Below are 22,653 nucleotides of genomic sequence, written 5' to 3'. Positions count from 1 at the left end.
AACAACAACAACTTGTGTATACTTGAAATCGGATTAAACCTTATTTTAACAATAAAAAAAAAAATCCCGATCGATCAATGGATTAATATCATTTTCCCTTGTTGTTGTTGTTATGGTCGATATTGAACGATTAAATGGCGGTATTATTTTCTCCTCTCTTCCCACTCTTCTTACAATACTGTAAGGTTTTCTTTAATACGATATTCAGAAAAAAAAATTTGATCCACATATAACTTCTTTTTTCTCTCATTGAATAATTTGTTTCCAAAGAAATTGGAAACCGAAATATTATTGAAATTAGATATCGTATATATATCGATGATTGCGACCACCATCAGTTAACCACCATTATCATATGATGATAATCAAGTAGCAAATGAATTGATCATCATCATCATCAGTTATAAATATAAAAGTAATGATCATCATCGGTGATCATATTTTGTTTTTTAACCATGATGTTTCATCACGCTCTAGTTGGGGGTGTCTGCAAGAAGCGATTTTTTTTTTTGCCAACAAAAGTCATCAGGTAAAATATTACCAATCCAATCTTAGTTTCAAAACTATTGTTCCAGCCAAAACTTCTCATATTACAACAACCATAAGGTAATTTTCTTTCTCCTGGATAACAATTTTTAAAATTCAAATATTTTTTTTCATTTGTAGGCAAAAATACCAACAAAATCCATTCATAAACAAACAAAAAAGAAACCCTTTTCTCGATTTATATAATGAATTGAGAGGCAAAATCCACAATGAATAAATAAATGAATGAATGATTGTCGCCGCCGCCAAAAAAAAAATGAAAAATTCAAATCCATTACAGACTTGGTTACAATGAATTTTAAAAAAATTTTTTCAGGTGAGATTTTATTTCGTTGTTGTTTTCAACAATAAACAATAACGATAACACAAAAAAAGTGAACAAAACAACAAAAAAAAAAATCAAGAAATTCTATTGTTTTTCTTATCACTAGATTTTCATCTTGAAATCTAAATGAAAGAAAAAAAAATCTTTTGGAAAAGATGGAAAATGTCTAACAAGGGCAAAAAAAAATGAATGTCAAACATTGAAAATGGCAATAATTTGCCATTTGTTTGTGTAAATGTGTGGCTGCTGCTGCTGCTGCGGTAAACCCATCGCGATTTGTTTGACAATCAATTTCGACTGTCTCTTTCGGAGTGTCTAAGAAAAAAAATAAAACACACACACGCTGACCATTGATGATCGGCCAATCGTCATCACTGAAAATGGACAAGACAAACATACAGAATCACAGACAACAAAAAAAAAAAAAGATTCATTGAGCAGCAGGTCAAATTGAACTTTTGGAAAAGAAAAAAAATAACAACCATTGATAATCAATATAATGATTGACCATTGACCACCATATTTGAAACATTATTGATAATGTCTTGTCGTCGTTGTTGTTGTTACACTTGTAACGAATGGCGACAATTTTGAACCAAAACTTAAAGCATTTTGTGGATTTTTTTTAAATGGCTAATTGAAAAAAAAATATCTTTTCGTGTCCCGAAACAAATCCTATTTCTATTTGTTTGTTGTGTGGTTATTGTTGGCAAAATATTTTCATTTTTTTAAGGAAAATATTTTTTTTTCAAACGAAAGGCTTATTTTTTTGGGAAAAAATGACCCAAAATGACCAAATGATAATCCGATGAGCAAACATACACATGTGTTTGATGAAAAAGGCTTCTCTCTCTCTCTCGCACACATGTGGTCATCGAATATTTACAGTTAGGGAGTGTTGTTTGTTTGATGATGGGGTCAAAATAGTTATGTTTATCAATTCTCAATGATGATAGTGTTTTGAAACAAAAATGTCAACATTGACTGACCATTGGTCAAAGTTGAAAAGTTAAAGATAAAAATCGACCAAGGACGATGATTTGATTACAATATGTTCGCTGCTACTGTTACCGCTGTGTTTTTATATTTGAAACAACGGTTACTGTGGTGTTATGGTAAATATTATCAAAGATTATCATCTAACTGATAATCATCATTTCGAAAGGTGATTGTAACCGAAATTTTGTTCAAGTGACAAAATCATCATCATCATCATCGTTTCAATTAGATTAATATTTTAAAAGGTCAAATATCGATTTTGCCACCACAACACCGCACATCATTCGTTCGCATTTGACACATTCGATAACAACGAGCGAAGATGATGACCAAAACCAAACATTCTTCAAAACATTTGGTTTTCACGCAGCATGAAAACATTTTTCTTTGAATTTGATTTATCATTATATAATTTTTAAAAAATTTTAAATTTTATTTTTCTTTTATTACAAATCGAATAACAATTGAACAGCATGAGATTGATTCATGATTATTATTGAATTGTAAATATTTTAATTCAATTTCAATCATCAAATCGAATATTGTTTTTTTTTCATTATTGAATTACATCATCTTTTAAATTGAATTTTATTTAGTTTTTCTATCGACTAAATCAAATTAAATTGTTGACAAAAAAAAATGTGGGCCAATATTTTGTGGATTTTAGGAATTCCAACTTTTACGGTAGAAATAGTTGAACGACAATCGAACACATGTAATAATAGCCTTGGTTTTCTTATTTTATTTTCAAAACCATTTTCGCGCGCATAAATTTAAAAAGAAAAAAACCAATTGTCAACTTATTGAAGGTAAGGAAAGAAAAAAAGAAACCTGAACAAAACACAAACGATTCATTCAAACACAACATTTGGTAACAAACAAACAAACAAACAAGTTACCTGTGTGTCTATATGTTTCATATGGTTATTTTTTCTATTTAAAAAAAAAGACAATAACAAAACACAGGTAAAACATATGTTTCATATATAATCATTTTTTCTTGGTTTTTTTCTAAGTTTAGTTTTGCTTAATAAAACACCATCAATGAGAGACAAACATTTGGTCTATGTGGTTATTGTGTTATTCAAGAAAGAAAAAACTGGAGAATGTTTACCAGGAACAATCAAAAAAAAAGATAGAGTAAATGAATAGGAAAAATTTTCCGACAAAATTTTTGTTCCACAGGAAAAAAAACCAAAGCAATGGACCCTTGTGGGTATATATAGGATAATCCGATTATAATTTGACTATATAATAATAATAATAATGACGATAACAAAAGATTTTATTTTTTGGAGGAAAAAGGAAAAAAGAAAATAAATCTTGATAACCCAGTGTGATCAATAGAGAGATTGTCGATCGATTACAGTGATTTTCGAAAAAGAAAAAAAAAAATTCAATTTAGATATTTTTTTTCATTTCTTTGTAACAGATAAAACAATTTAACCAGGAAAAAAATTTAGTTCAGTTGATTTGTATGGTGGTTGGTTGGTAAGTAAGTCAACTGTGTTCAAATTGGATTATCTTTTTTTTATTTGCAACCCAAAAATTGTCAATATAGATCGATTCAGTAATCAAAAAAATTTTGCTACTAGATTTACATGTGGAAAATTGATTTTTCCCAAAATATCGATTAAAATTGAATTTTTTATCAATGATAATGATCAAAATACTGTTGTTTTTTCTTCATTCATTGAACATGTGTTCAACACCTGTATCTTGTATAATTTTTGATTATTAGAATTTGAACAAGACTTTGTCTCCATCCTTGAATATTTTTTCAATGATGATGATGATGATAAGGGCAAAATAAAAAGAAGGTAGGAATGATTCGAGTATTAAAAAAAAGGTCAGGGAATATCAAAAAAAAAAAAAAAAAAGAAACTCTTTGTCGGCATTATGAATGATTTCGATTTGAATTGAATTTTGGATTCAATTGATGATGATGGTTATTACATATTTTTTCTTCGATGTTGTTGTTGGCTTGGCCATCTCTTCAGCATCATCATCGCCATAATCATAATAATCAGATTCGGCATCTCTTTTTTCCGACTATTCGATCTTAATTATTACCATCCATCCATTCAACCATCCATCGATATCAATATATATTGATGATGATGCCGCAAGCACAAATCATTATTTTCAATGTTTTTTTTTCACTGGATATATGAAAAAAATGATTCGAATCTGTTAACTTGCTGAATAAAAATTTGCCGACATTTTTTTTTTTGTTGCTGAAGTGAAATTGATTTTCTTCTTCATTATCGTTGTTTTGCAGATTGATTCGGCTACCCACTATTTATGTTTAAATAGTGGAAAAATAATTGAATCGATTGATATGAACATCGTCATCATTTTTTGTTGAACTGGAAACGAACCTTGGAGCCAGATATAATTATTGTGTAAATATTAACCAAAAAGAAAAAAAAACAGGAAAATATTTAAAAAGGTAGCCATTAATAAAGGTAAAAGGTGTGCACATTGATCAACGATTGATCGATTATTAAATATTAATGAAATTAGTCAATTAATGCCTACAAAAATATTAACGTTGTGTGTGTGTGTGTGTGTATGTGCGTGATTGATTGATTGATTGATGATCAATGAAAAATATTTGCTGCAAATCTGGCACCTTCAATTTGTTTTGGTTTTTTTCATTTTGATTTTCATATTTTCATATTTCTTTGAAAAATCATTCGTTGACTAGACAGACTAGACAGGTTGTTGAACAAAATGAAATGAAATGAAATTGGATTTTTTTTTTGTTCGTTGTTGAAAAAAATCAACCACCATATTACCAAAAAGGTTACAACCCGAATTATTGATTGTTCATCATCATCGTGATTTTATTTCTGATCCTTGATTTTGTTTGAAATGATGATGGCAAGCCCTATGTCGACACATAATTCAATTATTATTATAATCATCATATAATGGAAATGGACAGGCAAAATGTTTTTTTCTTACATTTTTGTGTGTGTGTTTCTTTTTGACATAAAAATTGTATACATTTTAACCACAACAACAATAATATTCGTGATGACATGATAATCGTCGAAATCAACAATCAACATTTGACATCTTAAGAATGAATGAAATTCAAAAAAAGAAAAACAAAATTTTGACATGAAAACAACACATCCTTTTGATGTTTTGTTTTGATGATGGCTCTCGAATCGAATATTGAGTAACAATAGCCAAATTTTGTTTTGTTTACAATACGGGCCTTGTCTATTTTTACCTTTGTTGTTCCTTATTATCACTTGAGAAAAAAAATGATGAAGGATGCGGCTCAGAGAAATAACAAACAAAAAAAAAAATGTTCCATGATGTTTTTTCTCATCATAACCTGAATAAAGTCATTGCCTTTTTTTTGTCAAGTTTTTGCGGTTATTTTGATTGTTATTTGGTCGTTGACATTTGTTTGTTGTTAATAATAATTTTTTTTTGTCAACCGTCAAATCAACTTGTGTTTATAAACGCAAAATGACAAATATATTTTATTCAACGGAACAATCTTACATCCTGTGTGTCATGTGAACTATTGAAGGAGTGTCATCCATATTTTTTTCCGATTGATTTTAAATTTAAATTTTATTACTTAATTAATTTCCGTTTTTTTTCTCGTTTTTTTTCAGGTAGTCAATCGTAGATGATGATGATGATTAACGAATGTAATGAATGGATTATTAATAATCATATCTTTGATTATCAATCGATCGATCGACACACGACCAATTGAACAATTGATTAGGGTGAGACCCGATATCGACAGCGACAAATAATAACCATGCCTCTTTTTTTGCTTTCTATTAGAATGGATAATTAACTCGATTTTTTTCCGAGGAAACAAGAAAATAATGATTATTTTTTTTCGCATATGAATATGCAATGGAGTGAACAAAACAAAAAACCGGATAAAAAATCCGGTTGAATATTTTGTTTTTTTTTCTTCTTCTGCAATGATGATCGAAACACGAAAATATCCCTTTTATTTTATGCTGAATTATGACAAGATTTTTCTTCTTTTTTTTCGTCGAATTATCGTTTTACTGAAAAAGTCACGATTTCCTATCTGAATGAATTGAAAAGAATCCTTATTGATGTTCATATACATCTTTGAATGGTATAGATCTTGGTTCGAATCTTTCTTTATCCTTCTCACTCGATTTATATCTCGATCAGTGGAATTTTTCTGCTATAGCAACGATGTAATTAATATTCATATTAGATGCTGAAGGTAAGAAAGAAAAAAATGTAAAGCTATATGGATATTGCCAATTTGAGCTGAACTGATCTAAAAAAATCGTGACTTGATCTATGATGATGAAAAACAAAACAACAACAAAACTGAACGAAAATGGATTATAATCAAAAAAAAACAAATGTAACAAGAACTATTGCAATCACCATTAGTTTTTGGAAAATATTTCTTCATCATTGAAGAATGAAAATTAATTTTCTCTTATATACCTGGAAAAAAACGATCGAAATCAAAACATAGTGATGATGATGATGTGGGAGCCAAAAGATATCGATAAAATCCGAAACTTGAGATTAGCTAAATTAAAGAGATGGATGAAAAATGTTTGAATTTTTCTATTTATCTAACCAAAAACAAACTGTTGTCGCAGATATTTTACCTATCGATAATATTTGTCGAAACATCATCGAAAAGCAAGTATCTTTACACCAAAAAAAAGAAAGAAAAACATTTCACCATTTTGACCATCACCAATAGCTTATTAAATGAAGATGGCCCATCAATCTTCGTTCGGGAGATTTGATTTGAACTTGAATACCAGTAACCAGCTTCAAATACTTTAAATAAGATAGAGAGAGACGTGCTGAGGGAGGTCATCATCATCATCATCATCATCTTATTCAAAGAATTAATTTAATTTAAGTGGACAAATAAAGAAGAAAATGACGACGATGATGATGGAAAAAAATATTACTGTTGGCATAACAAGAATCACATCCATTTTGATTTCGCTGATCAATGATGATGATGATGATCAGAAAGATTTCGAAAGCCGAAAAGTAAATATTGATGCAGTATACTTATGCAATGTTCTATTCATCATAACATTTAAATATGATGACCACGACCACAAAAAAAAATATTATCGATCACTTGGCTATAGCATCGTGGAAAAATATTCATCGAATTTGAAATCTAACTTTGCAACTTGAGAGGGTCTTGATGTTTTTTTCTTCTTTCGCAATGTTCAGGTTGGCCTACCTGTCAAACCAAGATTTTCACTTTTTTTTCACTTCTCAACAACAACAACAACAGCAACAACAAGCGTCGAAACACATGTCGTTTATCTCCATCATCATCTTTCATAGTCAATTTCGTCAAATAAAAAAAGTTTTGAAATAAGAAATTGAATTAAAGAACTTTAAATCAGTATAATAAGGGAAAAAAATAAGCAAATGATGATGATAATCTGTTTAGATGTTTTCGATCTGGTTGATGATGATTACGATGATGATGATGATGATGGTTGTTACAATGTTTGGTCTTTTTTTTGGTTTATATCGCGTGACTTGGTTCATCATCATCATCATCACAAGTCCATAATCATCATAGACAAAAATTCATTTACTTATTATGATGATTAAGGATATTATTTCCACAAAACAAAAAGGTAATGGCTTCTTTGCTTTGCCAGTAAAAAGTTTGATGATGATGATGGTCAATGTTGATGTCCAAAAAAAAAGATGAAGAGTTTATGGAAATTTTTCAGAAAAAATAAAATAAATAAAAATGATTATTTTGTCTAGACTCCTAGACATACATACAAATATTTATTGACCACATTCGGGTTATATTTTGAATCTGAAGAGTTTTTCTCGTTTGTCGAACAAATGGATTTTTTTTATTATTGAAAATGACGACATCCATGAAGTAAGGAAAAATGTCTCCATAAGGCAAAAAAAAAAAATACTGAACATCGAACAGGTTGTTCACGCTGTTTCTCACAGGTTGTCATTAAATTTTTTTTAACTAACGACAATCAAAAATTTTTTAAGAAAATTACTGATCCTCTTGAATGTAGATGAATGTGGATCATCATTATCATCATCAAGTCTTCATCTTAATCAACATTTTAGCCGCGCATCATCATGACAACTTGTCTCCTCTCTTGACACGATGCATTGATGAAAAAAAAACAAAATTTTATCTACATCACATCAAATCAAACATTTTTTTTACCTTTTTTTCAACCAAAACAAGACGCCTGATGAACTTGGCTATAGGGCAATTGAATTAGGAGAATTAAAAACAAAAAACAAAAAATTCCAGAGAGTTCAACTCGAACGAATCAATCTGCATATAAACATCATCATCATAATGATTATAATGATCGAAAGACCTTCAACCCTAAATGAAATTCCATTCCAATCCAGATTTAATGATGATTTTGATGATGTTGAAGCAAGATTATCCAGATAGATAATTGTTGTTGTTGTTGTTTTTGTTTTGTTAATTTGGCTACATTGTAAATATCAAAAAATTTAAAAAAAACTAAATCAAAAACACACATTTATACAGTCCATATTGGACATTCCTGGATGAATTTTCAAAAAAAATAATCAACAATTTTGAAGCGAAGAAACAAAAAATCAAAAAGATGCCGAACTGATCAGAAATAATGAAATAATCGATATATGAATGAAAGGCCATCATCATCTTGACAGCCTAATAGAAAAGAAAAAAAAACATTGACAGGATTTTTGGTGCGAATAAGATTGACACATGGCTATCAAATTTTTGGATTATAGGTGAAATAAAAATTGAACGATTTATTTCATGATTAGATAAGTTTTTTCTTTTCAACCCTCCTCGATAAATCTGATTATTTTTTTTCAAACAAAAAAAAAGAAAACGAAAAAGAAATGGTAACAAAAAAATTGAAAAATATAAAAAATAAATCGTTCATTTGGTGAATAATCCATCACATAATGATGTTGTTGCAAAAGTTTGTCTAGGTTGCATTGTTGTTTTCATAAAATTTGCATACAGTTCATCAATATAAGTAGTACAAGAACCATTTTGTAATTGTTTCATTTCTTCTTCGGTAACAGGTTGATAGTAATGAGCAATTGATTCATCAATAACTGTTTCTTTAGCTTTATTTTGTCCATTATTATCAAGTGCTGGAAAATCATTTGGATTTTTTTTCGAACTTTGATCAATAACATGATCGTCATCAACAATTGTTTCATAGCTAATTATATCAGAATCATCCAAATTATCACCATCAATCATTCCGGCACAATGAAATTTCGAACTATTTTTTATTGAATTGGCTAACAAAACACTTGTTGAATTGTTTGATTGATCTTCAGTATGATGATATTCATTAACTTCAGAATCTGAAGGATTAGTTTGTTCAATACTTGATTCATTTCCAGAATTAAAATCAAGTTTTTTGAAATCCAAAGGAGCAATAGGTTTACAATCAGAATCGATGTTAGGGCGAAATGAATCAAAATCAAATTTTTTGGATTCAAAAGGAACAACATTAGATTCACGATCAGACTTGAACTTAAGGAGCAGTGAATCAAAATCAAATTCTTTGGATTCAAAAGGAACAACAGTAGGTTTATGATCCAACTTAATGTTAGGACGAATAAAAGCAGCAATAAATTTTTTGAAATCAAAAGGAGCAATATGTTTACGATCAGACTTGATATTAGGACGAATTGAATCGAAATCAGATTTTTTGGAATCCAAAGGAACAACATTAGGTTTAGGTTCCGATTTAATGTTGGGACGAATTGAATCAAAATCCAGTTTTTTGGAATCCAAAGGAACAACATTAGGTTTAGGATCAGACTTGATGTTAGGACGAATTGAATCAAAATCTAGTTTTTTAGATTCCAAAGGAACAACGTTTGGTTTACGATCAGATTTGATGTTAGGATGAATAAAATCATCGGTAACAATAAAAACATTGTCATCTTCATCATCAGTGTCATTTTGGACATCTTTCTTCGAGATTTTATCATCTTCATTTTCACCACTATTATCATAATCATCATCATCGGAATCAAGTGAAATGTTTGATTGTTGTTTTGGCTGTTGTTTTGGTTTTTCTTCATTCAAAGTGGCAAATTTACGATTAATACGATTACGTTTTGATTTACGTTTACGTTTGCTTTGCTTATTGACAGCAATTTTTTTCTCAATTACCGGTTTTTTGATCAATTCAGCCTGACAAGTGACAGAAAGTTTACGATCTATAAGGAATAATAAACATTTATTTGAAAAATGTTCAATTCAATTTCATAGTAAACCAACTTTGAAAAGAATAACCATTGTACAGTTTCATAGCAACAAGCATGTCGGTTATTTTATCGACAACCACTTCAGCTTTTGCCATTCCTTTACTATTCATATCGTATAACATTTTAATTGTTTTGATCGAATGAATATCGGAAAGAAGCAAACGAATTTTCGACTCTGAATTCAAAAAAAAGAAAAGAAAAGAAAAGAAAAAGAAAATTGAAAAATTTTCTCAAAAACAAAATGAAATGATCGATGTGAAAATTACCAGGAATACCAGATTGAAGATTATAAACAGTTATTGTTGAACGATAATGATCATTCAATGCTTTAATCATTTTAGTGGCAGCATTTTTTTTCGAATCTTTTTTTGCATTCGATTCACCAATGACAAAAATATCATTCAATGTACAATCAGTACGGAAAACTAATTTCTCACCCGATGATGATGATGATTTCGATTGTCCCAAATCTTTATAGACAGGCAAAAGCCAACCAATTTTCGAGCATAATTGTTGTAAATAACCGATTGGATCGGAAAAGTTGTCCATTTTTTTCATCGAAACAATAAATCAAAAACAAAAAATATTAAAAAAAAATATGATTTTAAAAAATTATATTAAAAAAACGCTTTGTTTTTTTTTTTGCAAATACGACTCATTAAATACTCATCGCGATGATGAAACACACAATGATCAACTCAAACGCACATGTATCACAGGATGTATGGCTCATTATTAACCGTTTTTTTTTCATTCTCGAAATGATCGAATCAATAGATGGCGTTGTTGGCAATTGTTATTGATTTTTTTAATGTAAAAATTCGAAAATGGAACGAAATGTGAAATTCAATAAAAACATCTTTCAACCGAACCATAAATCAATCGATATTATCAACAACAAAAAAAAGACTGACCACACATACAAGAGAAAATTATTCAATATCATCATCATCATCGTTTTTTTTCTCATAATCCTATTTTGAACACATTGAATTTATTTATTTATGGATGATTTGAATGAATGAATGAATGAAGCGAAACAACAACAACAACAAACTCTAAGAACCCAAGATTTTCATCATCATCATCATCGTGTATGTAAAAAACTTTTAGCAAAGTTGAATCAAAATAAAATAAATAAATAAATAAAAAATCGAATCAAACAGGTAACAACAACGAAAGAAAAATCGGATATAAATCCAATAAATAAATACAGATTTTCGCCGACAATTTCTTCATTTGATGATGATAATGTCCAGCCATCCAACCAACCAACCAACCAGCCACATGGACGATATCCCTGTGTGACCAATCGATTTTACAATTGTACGTTTTTGTTGTTCAAGTGAAATGTGGAAAGCAAGCATATATTCGGGCCATAATCTTGTTGAAGATTAGAGAGAGAGAGAGAGAGAGAGAGAGAACGAAGTGACTTTTTAACATTTGTGCCGATGTTATTATTATCGCCTAGCTTTTTACATACATAAAAAAAACCAAGAAAAATTACGTGGGAGCTATATTATGGCCACTTTCAAAATACCTACTACATAATGTATCGATGCTTATAAAGATTCAACGATGATGATGATGATGATGATGATGATTACTTACTGATGATAATATTTTTTAATTGAAAATCATAATGTTTTTTTTCTGTTGTTGGTTGTATGGCCACCACCATAACCATCATCGTGACGCCAATTGATTACATCAACGAAAAGAAAAAAAAAAATACCGATGACCGATGAACTTTTTTTTTCCTAAACCATAATTTTTTTTAAAAAAAGACATAAGTGTCATCATAAAGTGTATGATCAATACAGCCAACCAACAAAAAAAAAAAAATATATAACATTCATTTGAATATCATTCTGGTCTGATCTTTGATTGTGTTTGTTTGTTTGTTTGTTCACAGATTTTTCATTTACTATTCTATTGTTATCATACTTTCGAAGAAGAAGAAGAAAAAGAAAATATATCTTGCCATTTGGTCTTTGATTAACAATAGATTTGAAATTGAAAACAAAATTGATTGTGTCGATAATAACAGAAGAAGAAGAAACCAATTATTTCAAATTATTATTATTATTTCACATTTAAAAAAAAAGACTAAATCAATAAATATACAAACAAGATAAGCAGCAGAAAATATTATGATCGGATCATACAATTTGGATGACAATAGCCCACATAGATATACCCACCCACATCATTATTGACATTTTCAAACAAACAAAAGATGAATAGATAGATTGGTAGGTAGAAATAGGGAAAATATATAAAAATGTGTAAATAGAACAGGATGATGATGATCCAAAAATTCAATAGCTTTATCTATTTGTCACACACACAAAAAAAGCTACTGACAAAATCAGGTAGCATTTGTTTGGACAAAAAGATTTCTAGGTAAGTAAGTTGAATGAATGAATGAATGAAAATTAAGATAGAAAAGAAGATATGAATTGACAATATATTATGAATAATATTGTCATTTTTTTTGGACCATCTGTCAACTGGCTTATTTTTTTCCAACTGGAACAATATTAAGTTGTCATCAAATCATTTACTCAGTTAATCATGAATAAATGATCCTGGAACAACTAACTGATCAAATAATAAATATTTATTTATCGGGTGAAAAAAAATCTTGAAAATCCTGATGATTCAATTAGCCAAATCATCATTGGGTGATTGAATTTGTTTAATCCAAGTGGATGAAATGAAAAATTGTTATATATTGTCGGCAACAACGAAGAAACGATACAAAACAAAAAAACCTTGGATAAAAGATTTTATCAATCAATCGATAAAAAACAAAACAAATCAAGGTAAAAAAAGCCGACTATTTCGACTTTTTTTTTTTGGGTAAATCTTTTTTTTTTGAAATACAATCGTTTCTCTATTCACCTTTACACACATCACATCCTCATTCACCTGTCACTATTTTAACTCTCCTATACATCCCCTTTTTGTGTGAAAAGGTAAAAATTTTTTTTGTTGTTGATCCGATTCGAATTGAATCTTGATTCGATTTATTATGATGATTTTATTACCCACACACACACACACACACACTTGCCAAAAATATATAACAAAAGAAAATAATCTTTACTGATAAAATTGATAAATCAAAAAAATATTTGTGAATATTTTAAACCAGATGTTTTTTTTTGTTTTTGTTTCGAATCCTTAATGTTATTGTTGATGAATATTAGATGTTCTAATACGATTACATGGAATTTTTTTCTGTTGTGTTGTGTTTGTGTGTGCGGAAAAAAACTGGACAAATGAAGTTTGTTTCCCAGATAGAAAAGAAAGGGACACACATCATAAAAATCAGATTAACCTTTTGTCTTGGCCGCCGCCACCGATAACGATAACGACGACTACCATTATCCATCGACAAACAACAATCAACTAAAAACAAACAAGCGAATGAGATAATGACAAAACCTAACATCAAATCGAGATGACTGGAAGATAAACTTTTCGGTAATGGCAAAAAATAAATTCTTCAATCTCCATCCATCAACAGAATCATGAAGATGTTTTTTTTTCTGTTTCTGTTTCTTGGTTCGATAATTATTATTCATCAAACGATACAGATTCATGTCATGATCATCATCATCGTCATTGCACATTGTCTATGGTGGACATTGACAACTGATCATAACCCAAAAAAAAAAACAACAAGAAAAAGATGGTGGCCGCTTCTTGATCATCATCATCATTTCGTTTTCTTTCAAAAAAAAATCGACAAAACGTAATTACCATAATAACCATCATCATCATCATCACGAAGATGATGATTATGATGAGCTATACAACAACAACAACAACAACGAAAACATCCCATAAGTTCATTACGTTGTTGAGAGTGAAAAAAAAATCTAAATTTTAAATTTTGAATACCGACACCATCATCATCATCATCACTTTGGGCCAGCAATCTTTGATTCTTGGTTGGTTGGTTGGTAGTAAGCATCAAATTAGCTTCAAACCGATATTATCTAATACACAACAAACAATAACAACCATACAAGCTTGAAGCAAAAATGAATGATGCAAACAGAAGAAAACAAAACAAAAAAAAACTTAAAAAACAACGATGGACAATCATCATCATCATCAGTGAAAATCTTTAAGAAAACATCATTGAAGTATTGCGTGAATGATGAATGCAAATCGAGAAAAGAAAATTTTTTTTTGCGTAGGCCGTGTATTCAATTCGATGAATTTGGGGTAAAAAAAAGAAAAAAACTTTAAAAATGAACTGACTTGATGGCTGCTGTTATTAGTTATTTTTTTTCAAAATGTTCTGATGAAACATCTTAGATCAGGTTAAAAAGTAGAAGAAGAAGAAGGAAAAAAAATTGAATAAATGACCATCATCAATGGTAGTCATGGTAAAAAAAATGGCAGCAATCAGAATAAAGAGAAAAAAACTACCCGAAGAATCAAAAATCATTGATTTTTTTCCTTCTCTCTCTCTCTCTCTCTCTCTATCTCTCCATGAAAGAAATCAGAGCATCTTTATTTCTTTTGTTGTAATGTGTTTTGTATTGTTGTTGTTGTTGTTGCATAATGATAACCAAGAAACAAAAATTCGGATCTCTTGTAGAATACTACTATTTTCAATTGTTGATGATGATGATGAAGAATAACAATGGATAGATGAATGAATGAATGAATGGCGATGCTAATCATTGTTTAGAGATGCTACCATCAACCATCAACCATCATCATCATCATTATTATCATTGTTGATGTTATTCAAGTTACCATAAGTTATTTTTCAAATTTTTAAACTAATACTACACCTTTTGTGGAATGAATTTTTTTTATTGTTGTCTCATATTCATATCATATTCAGAATATTTTTTCTTTAATGGAATTTTTTTCATTTTTTCTTGGTTAATTTATTCAAGAAGCTAACGAAAATCAAGTGTGTGTGTCATCAATACTTGAAGGGTGAAGGTCAAATGAAGGAAAAAAAATTACCTGAAACGAAAACCATATGTCATGTTATTTTTTTTTGAATTGAATTAGGGCTATAGGATGGTAGAGAAAACAAAAACAAATACCTGTAATTAGCGAAATAATTTCTTAATTTCTTAATTTTTTTCCATCGCTGTTCAACTTTTGATACAATTTCCGTTGGTTTTAATCATTTTTGGTTTTGTTGTAAATTCTTTTTTTTAACAACAACAAATCAGATCAGATCAAATCAAATCAATCAATCAATGATTTGATGTTTGATTTCAATTCAATTCAATTTTTGTTGGTTAAAAAAACATATAAACCCTGTAATTATAAAAGATTCCAGGTGAAAAAATAAAGGGTTATCATTGTCTGATTCTTGAAGAGAGAAAAAAAACGATGAAACCATCTGTCTTTGATGAAAACGATATCGAAACGTTTTGGGCAAACGAGAAGAAAAAAAATTGGGTGAGACCTTCAAGATGAGAAAGCCCAACTTTTTTATTTCTTGGTTCAAAATGAGATAATTACCGGGTTTCTCTCTCTCTCTCTCTCCGTAACCCGAAAACAAAAATGTCAAATCACCACCACTACCACTGATCATATCATTTTGTTTTTCTTGTTGTTGTTGTTTAATGATCTTTAAATGTTTTTTGTCCATGTTTTTCGTGTGAAAATCTTTTCTTTGATTCTTTGATGATAATCATTTTAGACAATCATATCTTGGACTAATTTACATTTCTCACACAAACAAACCAACAAACAAACAAACAAAAAGAACATTAAGACATGATTTTTTTTCTAGTGGACATCATTCCTACCTGAAGACATTGGTCATTAGAATTTCTGAAATGATGATGATGATGATGATAAACAACCATCACCACCATCAGTTTATTTTCGTTGAAGAATTTCTTTTCAAGAAAAAAATTTTCTCACGGATCTTGAATTTGTTGTTGTTGTCGACGAAGGAAGAAAACATCAGGTAAATATGACAGCAGGACAACCATGAATGATTTTTGATGATCCAGATTTTTTTCTTTTTCATCATTTGATACACCTGACATTACATAGTATGAAAAAACTAGACTTTTTTTCAATTTCTTTTTGCTTTTTTTGATTAAATGATGATATTTACTCCGATATATCGAAAGAGGATTATAAATATGATCGAATATGAATGATGATCATCATTCATATTTTGCCTACCACCATGATCGTATTTTACCTTTAAAAATATTGAACCAGATCTGCTACTGGTCTTTTTCATGAACATCATTGATAAATTATCATTTGAATTTTAAATCATCATTTGATGACCACCCCATCATCATCATCATCATTTCATTTTAGGCCATTTGGCCACCATGATGGTGATAATGGATACAAAAACCAATGTTCGAAGATGAATGAATGATGCCAAGATGTCTATGACGAATATTCATCATTTCATTTTTTTTTCAATTCGATTCGATCTATATATTTTATCATTATCACCCTGTTTATGTGAATTTTTGAAAACTTCATCATCATATTTTAAATGGTAAACAACGTTGTTGTTGTTTGGATAAAAATAATGATCAAATCTTATCTAAGAAATCAAGAATGAAATAAAATTTATTTAGTTTGGTTTTTTGAATTTCAAAACTCAATGTGTTGATGGTTTGTCATTTTTTACGAAATAAAATTTATTTGAATTTTCTGAACCATGTTGTCGTCGAGATTGTTTGTTTGTTTGTTTGTTTGTTTGTTTGGAAACATCTTTTTCTCTCTCGATGTTGTCATATTTGTAATGACAAATCACCAAAATGGATGAAGTTTCATCGAAGAAAAAAGATTTATATCATCATCTAAATGGCCATCACACACACATAGATAATCCGGATAATTGTTTTCATCTGTTGATGTATGTTTCTTCTTTTGCTTATCAGATTGAATGAAAATTGAAAATTTTTTAATCAAATTGATCAGAACACAATCAATCAATCAATCGATCAATCAATCTTTGTTTTTGTTTTTTTTTGTTAAAGTCATAAATTAAAATAAAAAGATTTCGCAGACATTTTGTGTGTGTGTTTGTGGACAAGATGTGGTCACGATGTGGTGCATTATATTGTACTTGTTGATGATGTTTTCAGAGGAAAATGAACGAACGAACAAAACACCTACGCGTATTTTCGTTGCAAAAAAACAACCAATTCGGTCAAACCACCGATCAAATGAAAATGACCAAGGACGTTTAAAGAAGATTTTATTTCCATTCGATGGTTTTTCTTTTTTTGATTGAAATTTTACGATAAGACGCCATCGACATGGAAAAAATAAAATAATCGATTGCTTAGGGATCAACAACAAACACATTTAAAGCAAGAAAAAACTTTCAGATAAATTTATTCTGTTTATTGCTATTTGAAATTTGTAAATTACCATTCAATTTCGTTAAAACTATTTAACCCTTTCTGTCTCTTTCTCTTTATGATCATCATCAAATGGCTTTTGCCTATAGGCAGGACATTTATTCAGCCGAAAATTCTTTCGTTTTTTTCTTTACTTTTTGTGCATTCAATTCATTCAAATCACACAGGTGTTCATTTTTAAACCTTTTTAAATTTTTTTTTAACCAACGAAGAATCATTTATTAGTTGAATATTTCGACTTAATGATGTTTCAAATTGATCTTTCTTGTGTCGTTTTGGTTCAATAACCAATCTTAAGATGGTCATTGATGCATAGCAACCAATTGTCACCCAACAAACAACGAACAAAAACTTTGTTCATATTTTTACCATGATGATGATTTCCATTATCATTCATTCATTCATTCATTCACACATCCTGTCATCATTGACAATATTTTTTCATATCAGATCGATGTGAAAATGATGATTGGTGTGATGGACAGGTGACAACTACACTTGTTGCTGTTGCTGTTTGATTTCAATGTCACTTTTACTTTCAGATTCCTTCATCATCATCATCATTCAGGTCGATAATTGGTAAGTTGGCCAGAAAAAAACGAAAACATCCCACACTTGTTTCTCACGAATTTCTTTATTTTTTCTGTAGATAACCCAGAAAACTATCTTTCAACTATCCTTAGATCTTATGTAACACAAATGGAACACAAAGAAATGGATTTTGTTTTTGGTTTCTTTGGTTCAAAGGTCACTGTTGTTTTCTTTTCTTTAAAACAAAAATTTTTTTCTTTTCAAATTCAGTGTGTCAGGTGTTCATTCATTCATTCATTCATGGCCAATTTACCAGAAACCAAGAAAGACCTTGAGATTGATTTTCACTGAAAACTTTTTTTTCTGGTGTCTATTTAAAAAAAATGTCTGTTTCTCTTTCTTTCAATTGATTTTTTCGGGAATCCGAAAAATAATTCAATGAATGGATTTTTTTTCTCGTTGTTCATTCTTCAATCTTGGTGGTTTTCTTCGTTCTTCGTTTTTCATTTTGGTAAATCGTCAGCGCATTCATTCCATTCAACATAATAACATGGCACAGATGCCATTATGAACGATTCTAACTAACTAACTAATGATCATCATCATCCATCGCCCAGGTGTTTCACATATACACATAGAGTTATCCTATTTGAACAACAAAAAATAGAAATTCCATTCTAGTGATGATGATGATGATAACAATATTTTTCATTCATTCATAGAAAAATTTATATTTGTTAACAAAACAAAAATGATAAGGCCTACCGACGATCATCATCATTATCATCATCATCAAAGTAATTGTCCATTTCCTCAATTTTAGTTGGCTCATCAAGCTTGAAAATCCTGAATGAAAGTGAAAAATAAATGAATTTTTCTGAATGAATCTGTTTTTTGTAGGGGGGAGGGGGTTGGTGGACATTATTCACATGTGACTTAGATAATGTGATTTGGTAATCAGATTTGTGTTGATTTTTTGTTTTGTTGAATCTGTTCTCTTTTTTTCTGATTTATCAGTTAAATTTTGTTGTTTGGGTGTTGTCAATGAAGAAATTTCCTTTCAAAAATTTGGCACGTGCAAGTTTTTGAATGAAAAGAAAACCATAGAAGATGGCTAAATGGCTGAATGGTTAAATACAGAATTTTTTTTTCTTCTTTGAAATGAAAAGTTGGTAATCACCAAGCGATTTTCTTCTTTTTGTTTTTTTTTTTTGCCAAGTAAATTCTCTCAAAACATGAAAAACAAAGACCAAACAGGTAACAAAAAAAAATAATAAGGTAAAATCCCAGCCTGGAATTAGTTATTATTTAATGATTTCAACAAAAAAAAACATTGATGATGATTGTATTGCATTTGGCCATTCTGTTGAACAATAATAATTTCGATTGGATCGTGACTAATCCAACCTTCTTCAAGATAACCAGCAATATACAGCGAACCAGAGAAATGACCAACCAAAAGTGTTTAAGAAAATGAAAATAAACGTCATACACTGATTGACGAACAACGACAAAATTCTTTAATTTCTAGGTTACATTTCTTTTTCTTGTTGTTGTTGTTTTTATTTCACAAAGAATTACGTTTATTGTGGGGCCATCAATTATTATGGTTGGTCATTATAAGTGTGTTGTGTGTTTTGTTGACTCACCTGCAAAACATTTTTTTATTATTATTGTCGCCCACAATTATGTTTAGAAGAAACGATTCTATCGGTAGCTAGGATAGATATATGTAAATTCTTACCTTATGTTTGTGTTTCATCAATGTTTTTTATGCAAGGTTTCATGCGATGATAGTACAACGATTTAGAACCCAATGAAAAGACAATGACCATCTGGCCATCATCATAAGATGATAATATTCATCGAAAAAAAAATAGACACAAATGATACAAAGAGTTGCCGACTTTTGATATTTTTTCTTTCTTTTTTTTTTTGTTGGACCAAAAAAAGAAAAGAGAAAAACGTTTCATAAACGATTTCAATGATGGTGGGAAAACAAGTAAACCAAACAAGCAGCCAAATGGTCAAATGGTTTAGTATATTCAAAAAAAAAGACCCTTGGGCCTTTAAAGTCGGTATTTTCAATTCTTATTTGTAAGAGTGGTGTGTATGGTGTTTATGCAAGATACATTATGGTAAAATGAATGAGTGTGTGGGGGGCATTCATTTCTTAGGACTCCCACCGATTTTTTTTCTCCTATTCTATTACTGTTGTTGTTGTTGTTGTTATGTAGGACAGCTGCAAATTTACGGACAAAATTCAAGGACAATAATAATAATTATGCCAAAATATATATATAACACCTTGTAGTAGGTGAAAATCATTTGTAAAATAGGTAAATTTGAAATTTTGGCGCCAAATTTTTGCAAACAAACAAAACGAAATAAAAAAACAAATTTTTTTTCAAAATAATAATTTTTATTTGATTTATAATTTGATATGCGTAGGTGTGTTTGGTTTTGTGTTTTCTTAATTTGATACATAAAATAAAATACAGGATATGTTTTGTTTCGTTCAAACAAAAAAGATAGTTTAGATATGTTACAAGTGAATTAACAAAAATTTTTTTTTTGATATTCAAAACAAACAAAGTACAGTTTGATGCTGAAAGAACTTTGAGGAGAGGAGGCAAAAGGAAATGTTTGTTTTGTTTTTAAGCTAGGAGGAAAAAATTTTTGAGCATAAAAAAGCCAGAATTTTGGCTTTGTTGTTTTGTTTTGGTTTTGGTTTTGAAGATTCATTTGATATGTTTACGTTCTGGATTCTTTGGTATAATAGCTGTTTTTTTGTTTGTTGCAGAAAAATATTCTGTGAGATTCGTGAATATTATTTACAGGTTTTTGTTGAATAATCACACAAACAACAAAATTGATTTTGTAAAGAAAAAAAGAAAGAGAATGGACTTGTAATTTATTTAAAAAATTGTTGCCGTAATTCAGGTAATGATTGACAACAAAGTTTATTTAATAATTGAGATTCAAGATCACAGATAAGTGAGATCGCTTCGTTAATTATTGTCAAATCGGTAACATTTGATTGGCCAGCAATCGATGGTACAGAATCTCGAAGACGTAAAAATTCTTCTTCAACAGCTGGATCATATGATACTGGTGTTGTTGTTGTTGTTGATGATGATGATAATGATTGTCGATGTTTTGATCGTTGTCGTCGACGTCGTTTTGCTGCTTCACGTGCTGATGTTGGTTTTTCAAATTTTGAACTTGATGATCTTATTGTACCCGATGGAATGGTCATCATCGTGGTGGTCGTCATTGTCGTTGGAGCAAAAGCTTTCAAAATAGCCATACGATCTAATAGAATTGAATCACTATTATTCAATATTGGTACACTATGTATATCGTTATTATTATTATTGTTATTTAAATCGACCATCATTGAAGAATTATTAATCGAACGTAAAACCAATGTCGATGTCGATGTTGATGATGATGATGATATACGACGATTTGTTAATGCTCGATGTCTTGTTGTATTGTTGTTCAACAATGACGATGGTGATGATGATTGTGAACAAATATGATTTGATTGCTGATTATAATGATGATTTGATGATGTCATTCTGAATATTTTTTTTTTGTTTTTGACCAGGCACTTAAGGTGATTGAATGAACCAAAAAAAAAAAAAAAATGAAAAAAATACAAGTTTTTTTTTGTTGAAACAAATCGAAAAAATAATCAAAGTCCGAAATTTTCAACGAAATGTGATCTCTGTGTATATTGATCAAAACCAAAAAAAAAAATGAAGAATGATTTTGTCTCTTCAAATGTGTTGGTCATTTATATACGGACGAATGTGGACGACAACAAACTTTGAATGTGAAAAAAAAGGCTGTCGTTGAAATAAGAAAAAAAAGGCTGTAACCATCAACAACAACAACAACAACAGAAAAAGAATAATAATAAAATGTATTCCCAATGAGGATGGCTTCAAATTATTTTGTACACCTGGACAAATGAAGGCGGTCTTTCAATCATCATCATCTTTTACAACAGTGAATATCTTTTCAACAACAGGTAGCATATTTATAAATGGTAGTCATGGTACACGTTATGCCATCTGATGAGTAAAAGAAAAAAAATTGGAATATCAATTGATAACTTTTGAAATGATGTGCCATCTATTGTCGTTGGAATTGAATATTTTTTTGGAAAAAATTGAAAAATAAAAAAACAGTTTGCAAATTGCGTCGTCCGGGAATCGAACCCGGGCCGCCCGCGTGGCAGGCGAGCATTCTACCACTGAACCAACGACGCCCGAATGATATTGAATGTACAATCAAAAATCCCAATCAAACTGTTTAAACACCTTGATATAAGAAAAGTGAATAAAAATGTTTAAAAAGTTTCATTTTTTGGATTAAATCTAGCCATTTTTTTCGTTTAATTATTGATTTAACTTAATTACAAAGTATTCGAAAATCATTTTATTTATTTATTTTTTCGAACAACAAGAATGTTTAGAATTTTATTATAAATTTCACTAGCTATTAATTATATTTTGTGAAATTTATTTTGTTTGTTTGGTT

General features: G+C 29.5%; 2 protein-coding genes, 2 long non-coding RNA genes and 1 other non-coding gene across 9 annotated transcripts; 2 read left to right on the top strand and 3 right to left on the bottom strand.

Annotated features, from left to right (window-relative positions):
• Positions 1–23: 23 nt before the first annotated feature.
• Positions 24–7,263, top strand: LOC142646334 (uncharacterized). 3 transcript variants are annotated; one of them, XR_012847287.1, is made up of 7 exons: positions 24–180; positions 271–415; positions 478–606; positions 667–862; positions 5,512–5,628; positions 5,690–6,550; positions 6,615–7,263. It is a non-coding gene; the product is annotated as an uncharacterized LOC142646334 (long non-coding RNA). The 3 variants fall into 3 exon arrangements; XR_012847286.1 differs by having other exon boundaries at positions 271–606; positions 5,690–5,999; positions 6,059–6,550; XR_012847285.1 differs by having other exon boundaries at positions 271–606.
• A 1,403-nt stretch (positions 7,264–8,666) lies between these two features.
• On the bottom strand, positions 8,667–10,864 carry LOC113791329 (uncharacterized). 3 transcript variants are annotated; one of them, XM_027341095.2, is made up of 4 exons: positions 10,612–10,864; positions 10,441–10,536; positions 10,188–10,349; positions 8,667–10,126 (listed from the first exon to the last, which is right to left on the bottom strand). In XM_027341095.2, the coding sequence occupies exons 1-4, from the start codon at positions 10,730–10,732 to the stop codon at positions 8,820–8,822; spliced, it is 1,686 nt and encodes a 561-aa protein (XP_027196896.1). In that variant the 5' UTR covers positions 10,733–10,864; the 3' UTR covers positions 8,667–8,819. The 3 variants fall into 3 exon arrangements, with proteins under 3 accessions (XP_027196896.1, XP_027196897.1, XP_027196895.1); XM_027341096.2 differs by lacking the exon at positions 10,441–10,536; XM_027341094.2 differs by having other exon boundaries at positions 10,441–10,862.
• On the top strand, positions 10,846–11,557 carry LOC142646336 (uncharacterized). Its single transcript, XR_012847289.1, has 2 exons — positions 10,846–11,268; positions 11,341–11,557. It is a non-coding gene; the product is annotated as an uncharacterized LOC142646336 (long non-coding RNA).
• A 9,438-nt stretch (positions 11,558–20,995) lies between these two features.
• Positions 20,996–21,883, bottom strand: LOC113791256 (uncharacterized). Its single transcript, XM_027341007.2, has one exon. The coding sequence runs from the start codon at positions 21,683–21,685 to the stop codon at positions 21,017–21,019; it is 669 nt and encodes a 222-aa protein (XP_027196808.2). The 5' UTR covers positions 21,686–21,883; the 3' UTR covers positions 20,996–21,016.
• Positions 21,884–22,310: 427 nt separating this feature from the next.
• TRNAG-GCC (transfer RNA glycine (anticodon GCC)) lies at positions 22,311–22,381 on the bottom strand. Its single transcript has one exon. It is a non-coding gene; the product is annotated as a tRNA-Gly (tRNA).
• Positions 22,382–22,653: the final 272 nt, after the last annotated feature.

Source organism: Dermatophagoides pteronyssinus, unplaced genomic scaffold (genome assembly GCF_027571235.1).
Source record: "Dermatophagoides pteronyssinus isolate colony J.1.1.1.1 unplaced genomic scaffold, Derpt_VIB-CSIC_2022.12 sq0003, whole genome shotgun sequence".
Classification (NCBI taxonomy): domain Eukaryota; kingdom Metazoa; phylum Arthropoda; class Arachnida; order Sarcoptiformes; family Pyroglyphidae; genus Dermatophagoides; species Dermatophagoides pteronyssinus.
Note: the sequence above shows the minus strand (reverse complement) of the source record. Positions and strands in the feature narration are given on the sequence as shown.

What these genes read in the sequence shown, in the direction of transcription:
- LOC113791329 (XM_027341094.2), bottom strand. Translation starts at nt 10,732, where the DNA reads ATGAAAAAAATGGACAACTTTTCCGATCCAATCGGTTATTTACAACAA. An exon ending in TCTTCAATCTGGTATTCCTG is followed by an intron (nt 10,350 to 10,440) that starts GTAATTTTCACA and finishes TTTTGAATTCAG; the next exon opens with AGTCGAAAATTCGTTTGCTT. An exon ending in CAATGGTTATTCTTTTCAAA is followed by an intron (nt 10,127 to 10,187) that starts GTTGGTTTACTA and finishes TATTCCTTATAG; the next exon opens with ATCGTAAACTTTCTGTCACT.
- LOC113791256 (XM_027341007.2), bottom strand. Translation starts at nt 21,685, where the DNA reads ATGACATCATCAAATCATCATTATAATCAGCAATCAAATCATATTTGT.